Genomic DNA, 7,180 nt, shown 5'->3' with positions numbered 1-7,180 from the left:
AACAGAGGGAATAGATAGACATCAGTTCCCTTGCTGACTGTACCAGATAACTCCCCACAGTTGTAAAGTGGCTGCAAATGTACCTCAGCACACACGCAATAGTGTATAGAGTGCACCAGTCACTTTATGGGGAATGCCCTTGTACCAAACATGCTTACATCATTCGAGTGATGTCACTTATGTAATATTAACATGAAGCAAAGACAAAACATCACACTTGCACATTCCAGAATTCATCAAGCTCCTTCTCAAGTGTGTTGCCAATCTGTAAGTTACATTCAAGGCGTCAAGTACAAAGAACAACATAACGAATGACATGTTTCCTGCATTAAGTCATTATATGCCTTAGTTGTGTTGTATCTTTGCTAGAGTGATTTACTTTTAATTCCTACTTAGCTTAGCTAGAAGCATTGTGTAGGAAACCTTTTGTAAAACCATAAACCTTATGTTTGTGTCTTGGCTAGAGTTAGTCGAGTTGTAAGTTTTGTAATAGAGTTATTACAAAGGGGCTTGTAATAGAGTTATTACAAGTTAGTGAGGGATTATGAGGTTAATTCCTAGGTTACAATAGTTTGTAATCTGATGTTTTCTCAGTAGTGAAGTTGAAATCCTACGAGTGTAAGTCATAGTTTTTAATCCCGTGAGCTGGGAGTTTTCCACGTAAAACTCTATTGTATTAATTATTAACTGTTGTGTGTGTGTGTTCTGTGGGAACTAATAGATAATCTGGTTCTCTATACAGTTTGGTGGACCCTTAGTTTGTATCAATTGGTATCAGAGCAGGTTCTTTCTATCAGGCTAACACCTAGAATGGATCCTCATGGTTGCTCTACCAAACTTTGAAGAAGGTCAATCCACCTACAAACCACCAAGATTCAATGGCCAATACTATGGATGGTGGAAGACAAGGATGCATGATTTTATCATGGCTGAAGATTCAGAGCTCTAAGATATTATCTGTGATGGTCCCTTCGTTCCTATGAAAACCATTGGGGAACCAGCAGTGACAGTTCCCAAGTCTAGGAAGGAATACAATGATGCTGACCGCAAGGCTATAGAGAAGAACTTTCGAGCAAAGAAAATCCTTGTCTGTGGTATTGGGCCAGATGAATACAACAGGATTTATGCTTGTCAATATGCCAAGGAGATCTGGGAAGCTCTCCAAACAGCACACGAAGGGACAACTGAAGTCAAGCAGTCGAATATTGATATGCTAACCACTGAGTATGAAGTCTTCAGGATGAAGGACAATGAGTCCATTCAGGACATGCATACTCGCTTCACCTATATCATCAATGTGCTCTATTCCCTAGGAGAAATCATTCCAAGGAACAAACTTATCAGAAAAATACTTAACGTATTACCTGGTTCCTGGGAAAGCAAAGTAAATGCTATCACGGAGGCAAAGGATCTACAAAAGCTAACCATTGATGAACTCATTGGTAATTTGAAAACTTATTAAATGAAGAAAAAAAAGGATCATGAGAGAAGAGAGCCCAAAAGGGAGAAACATCTGGTCCTCAAAACAGTCAACAATGAATCAAGTGGTGAGGATACCGATATGGCTTACTTGACAAAGAGATTTCAGAAGATGGTCCGCAAAAATGGAGGTATTCCAAAGAAGGGAAGCTCCAGCAAGCCAAGAGGACATGACTTATATCATAAGTGCGGGAAGCCAGGACATTTCATCAAGGATTGTCCCCTTCTCAAGCAAGACCAGTACAAGCACAACACAGATAAAGCAACCAAGAGGAACTCGGTTCCGGACAAAAGATTTAAAAGAAAAGAAGTTGCTAACAATGTTGTGAAACAAGCTATTGCTGCATGGGGAGACTCTTCCAGCGAATCTGGAGAAGATGATGCACAAGGTGACACCTCCATGATGGTAGTCGAAAGTGAAGCAGCTGATTATGATTCCATCTTTGCCCTGATGGCAAAATCTAATGATGATAAAGATAATGATGATGATGAGGTAAACTTTCTAGACGTTCAAAGAAATCTGAAGTCTTACTCTCAAAAAAAGCTTATGTCTTTGGAAAATATTTTAATTGACACTTATCACAATCTTATAAACGATAAAAATGCCTTAACTATAGAGCTAGGAGAGATAGAAAATGAGAGAGATGATTTGGTAGTTGTAGTGGCCGACCTAAAAGAAACCATCGAGAATCTAGTGAAAGAAAAAAGTGTTATGATTAAAAAGGTTGAAAACATAGAGAATGAGAGAGACGACTTGTTAATAGTCTTCATGGACCTAAAAGAAACAATAGAGGAATTAAAAAGGGAAAACAATTCTAGGTTTGTCCAAAAGGGGAAGGAAGTTGCAAGTGAGGCATACATTAAGCTTGAAAATGAACTTCAATATGTGAAATTTAGTGTGTGTGCTGAACTTGAAAGAAACAGACAACTTCAAGAAGATCTAGGCAAAGTTAAAAATGACCTCGAAAAATCTCTAAAGTGGACCTGGTCCTCAGATATAATTGATGCCATGTATACAAGGAATGGTGGTAACATGCAGGGAGTCGGGGTTCCAAAGGAAAAAGACTCCTTACAATCCACATAGCAAATATATTATTGTCCCTGATAACTGGCTTTGCACTCACTGTGGCAACACTGGTCACTTTAAAGAAAATTGTAAGGCTAGAATTCAGTCCCAACAGAAAAATAAGGTGTTTGTTGAAAAGGTAACTACTGCTAAGGAACCTGGTCCGTTAAAAAACGTATACTGCCTGCCTGGAAAAAAAAAGTTTAATTCGACCCTTTCCTCATTATAAGGGACCCAAACTTATTTGGGTTCCTAAGTCTAATCCTTGATTCTCTTGTGTAGGGAGCAGTAAAAGGAAGCATCTAAAGATGGTACATGGATAGTGGTTGTTCTAAGCACATGACTGGAAGCATCAGTGATTTCCTTTCACTCAAAGCCCTGTAAGGAGGGAGTGTGTTCTTAGGCAGTGGCAAAAAGTGATACATTCTGGGAGTAGAAAGAATTGGGAAGTCATTCACTCACTCAATTGAAAATATATACTATATGAACGCTTGAATTATAGCCTACTGAGTGTTTCCCAAATCTGCGACAAAAGAAACAAATGGAATTTGTGTCAAAAGTCTGCACAATCACAAATCTTGTGACTGGTGAAGTGGTCCTTATGGCAAAAAGATACAAGAACATTTATGTTGCTGATTTTGAGTCCCTGCAAAATGTGGATCTCACTTGTCTGAGTGCTGTTGATGATGATGCTGAACTATGGCACAAAAGATTGTGTCATGCAAGCTTTATGTTGCTGAAAAATCTGGTCAGGAAGGACCTGGTTCGTGGCCTGCCGATGTCAAGTTTCAAAGACCACAATGTGTGTGATGCATATGTAAAATGAAAGCAAGTCAGGTCTTCTTTCAAGCCCAAAAAGGATGTTAGCACCTCAAGGCCACTCGATCTCCTCTATATGGATCTGTGTGGACCTATGAGGGTGCCAAGTAGAGGAGGAAAGAAGTACATTTTTGTTATAGTGGATGACTATTCTAGATTCACCTGGACCTTGTTCCTCAAAACCAAGGATGAAACTTTTCCAGTGTTTCTTGCTTTCGTGAAGAAGATCCAAGTGAAGACCTTGTTGAAGTACCTCTACCCTCTCATAATGAGATTCAGGTGTCTAACTGGAAGCACAAAATTTCACACCCTCTTCAAAATGTGATCACTCCTCTCGAGTCAGGGATCCAAACTAGATTGAAGTAGAGAAACTCACTTGCCTTCTCAGCCTTTCTTTCTCAAATTGAGCCTAAAAATATCAAGGAAGCATTGAAAGATGCTAACTGGATTACTGCTATGCAAGATGAACTCCATCAATTTGAGAGGAACAACGTATGGCACCTGGTTCCTCGACCTACTGATAGAACTTTTATAGGAACCAGGTGGGTATTCAGAAAGAAACTTGATGGGTTTGGGAACACAACAAGGAACAAAGCAAGGCTGGTAGTTCAAGGGTACAATCAAGAAGAAGGGATTGACTATGATGAACCTTTTGTCCCAGTTGCTTGAATGGAGGCCATCAGAATCCTTATTGTATTTGCATCTCATATGGAATTCAAATTGTTCCAAATGGATGTCAAAAGTACATTTTTGAATGGCTTTCTAAAAGAAGTCTTCGTCAAGCAACCTCCTGACTTCGAATGTCATGAGCATCCTGAGCATATTTTTAAACTTGACAAGGCCTTATATGGGCTGAAGCAGGCTCCTCGCGCATGGTATGAAAGGTTGTCCAAAGTTCTCCTAGAAAATGGTTTTACAAGAGGAAAAATTGACAACACCTTATTTCTAAAAAAATGGGGGAGGAACCTGCTCATTGTGTAAGTTTATTTTGACGACATCATCTTTGGTGCAACAAATAATTCTCTATGTGAAGAGTTTGCAAAGCTTATGGGAAGTGAGTTTGAAATGAGCATGATGGGGGAATTGAATTTTTTCTTAGGCCTGCAAGTCAAGCAAACTCCTAAGGGCACAATGATAAGTCAACAAAATTACATCAAAGAGCTTTTGAAGAGATTTGAAATGGAAAGCTCAAAAGTCATTGACACTCCTATTATCACCGCCACTCGAGTGGACATGGATGAACCCGGTTCCCCTGTGAACGAGACCATGTACAGAGGTATTGGGTCACTCTTGTATCTCACAACAAGCAGACCAGATATCATTTTCAGTGTGGGACTATGTGCCAGGTTTCAATCAAATCCAAATGAATCTCATCTGAAGGCTGCCAAGAGAATCTTGAGATATCTAAAGTGAACGCAGGACCCGGTTCTCTACTACCTCTCAGGAGGCAATTTCGACTTGATCGGGTATGCTAACGCTGATTATGCTAGTTATCTGGTGGATAGGAAAAACACTTCTGGCATGGCATACTTTCTTGGATCGTGTCTCATTTCATGGGGTACAAGAAAACAAAACTCAATGGCTCTTTCAACTGCAGAAGCTGAGTATGTGGCAGCTGCCTCTTTTTGTGCTCAATTATTATGGATCAAGCAGCAGTTAGAGGATTTTGGCATATTTTATGATTATGTGCCACTACTATGTGATAACACCAGTGATCTCAACATGGAAAAGAACCCAATTCAGCATAAGAGAATAAAGCACATTGATGTGTGACATCATTTTCTCATAGACAATGTTGAAAAAGGGCTTATCTGCATGAAGTTTTGCTACACAGAAGATCAGATTGTAGACACCTTCACCAAAGCATTAAGTAGAGAGCACTTTGAAAAGAATCATCTGGCACTTGGGTTGATAAAATCAAGCTGAGAACCTGGTCCCTCGATGATTAGCTATAAAAGAAATATACATGTAAAACAGCTAAAAAGTATTTTTTGGCAAGGCCTAACTCATTTCTATACCGTTATAGGTAGACACACATGGCGATTACAGAGCAAACGAGTAGCTAATCTATTGCACTTTGGGAAAAGGATGAGGCTCACATTTAGAAAATATGTTAGGGAACCTGGTTCCTTTGACACGGGTTAATAGTTCCTTTGTACTCTCATGCATAACTTTTTAAACGGGTAAAAAAGGTGCCACATCATTAAATTGTCAGTTTCTTTTCTTTGGAACCCAAGCGTCCTACCCGTTACAAAACGACCCGTCTACCCAGAAAATCAATACTCATTCCCAACCGGTCCCTCACCCCCTTTTAATAAATCGAAACTCTGTCACTCTCACAATTGTTCTCATCAAAAGCCAAAATTTCCCTTTTCTCTCAACAACCAAACACTCTCTTCGGTCATAAACCCTCATTACACTCAATAATGTCTGAGAATCTCAAAGCCTAAAATGTCCCCAGTATCGTCCCCATTGTATCTTCATCTCTTGAAGCACCAGTGACAGAGTCTAAGTACCCTACGCCACCCAGTCCAAACCCTAAGCAAGATTCCCAACCACCCACTGTATCTTCTCCAACCCAATCAAGTTATGGTTCTCATCGGAGTCACAAAACTTCGAATCCCAAGAGGTTTGTGGCTACGAACTCTTCCTCTACCTCGTCAAAAAACATGGATGAGGGAGAAATAGTAGAGGGAGAAGAAAATCAGGAAGATTCCAGTCTTCGTTTGGAAGAGAGTTCTGAGGAACAACAAGGTATGGTTCATACTGGTGATGAATCAACAATGACTACCCCAGGTCTCGATTTGAATGTTGTAGATCCTACAGATAATACTCCTCTTGTGCCTTATGAGTCTACCTTAGGGTTATAAGAATAAGAGTCCATAGAGAATATGTTGCCAATAGCTGCTGAAGGATGTTTGGTTGGTGGTTATGAAGATGTGTCTGAAACTAATGAGTCTCAGGGGGAAGGTGATAGTCTACATGGAAAGGGTAGGGAACTGGTGCCTGTCGAGAATCTGGCACCTGAAAGTACTACTGGGGAACCACATGGGGGACCTAATCCCTCTGCCCAAGAGGAGCCCTCTGCTCCTACTTGGGATGAAACCCCATGTTCTTCAAAAGAACCCCAGGTCAATATTGATCCCGCTCCTTCCCCTCATTTCTATGCTGATCCATTGACTATTGTTGCTCCTGAGATGAGATCTCTGTCTGAGGAAGAGAATGAGGGTAGTAAAGAGGACTATGACAATGTGGCCCTTGCAAGATTTATTAGTTTTAGGAGTATAAGGGCAACTCCCAAAACGCCCCCTCCTAAAAGACCTACTACTAGGCTGCAAAGTAAGGAAGCTCTTGAGTTAGCTCTAAAGAAAAGTATGAAAGAAAAGAAGTGGAGAAGGTTGGTAAATGGTGAAAAGTTAGTACATTAAGAGGTAGTACCTAAAGCACTTGTTGTCGACGTTGATGACGAGGTAGAGGAGGAACCCAGTTCCTTAGTTCGTAAGTCCTATAAGAAACCTACTATTCCAAAGTTTGGGAAAGAGTCATCTGTGAGAATGATGGAGGTTAGCAACGTTGAAATGTGAGAGTCTGGCAAGAAAATGGCTGAGGAGTCTGTTGAGAAAGTGTCTGAGAAATCTGTGTCTGAGAGGGTGTCTGAGAAATCTGTAGATAAAGAGAAGAGTGTGCAAAAATTAGTAAAACGGAAGGCTGGTGCCAATGAGTAACCTGGTTCCTCCAAGACAGCCAAGATGGGTGTGGCCAAGAATAGATGAAGGGAAAATCGGAAAAACTAGAAGGTGTTGTGGGGAAAAACAT

At 40.4% G+C, this 7,180-nt stretch overlaps 1 protein-coding gene across 1 annotated transcript; it reads left to right on the top strand.

Annotated features, from left to right (window-relative positions):
• Nucleotides 1-979: 979 nt before the first annotated feature.
• On the top strand, nt 980-1,462 carry LOC138897327 (uncharacterized). Its single transcript, XM_070183292.1, has one exon. The coding sequence runs from the start codon at nt 980-982 to the stop codon at nt 1,460-1,462; it is 483 nt and encodes a 160-aa protein (XP_070039393.1).
• Nucleotides 1,463-7,180: the final 5,718 nt, after the last annotated feature.

The sequence above is a fragment of the Nicotiana tomentosiformis genome, chromosome 8 (assembly GCF_000390325.3).
Source record: "Nicotiana tomentosiformis chromosome 8, ASM39032v3, whole genome shotgun sequence".
Lineage (NCBI taxonomy): Eukaryota > Viridiplantae > Streptophyta > Magnoliopsida > Solanales > Solanaceae > Nicotiana > Nicotiana tomentosiformis.
Note: the sequence above shows the minus strand (reverse complement) of the source record. Positions and strands in the feature narration are given on the sequence as shown.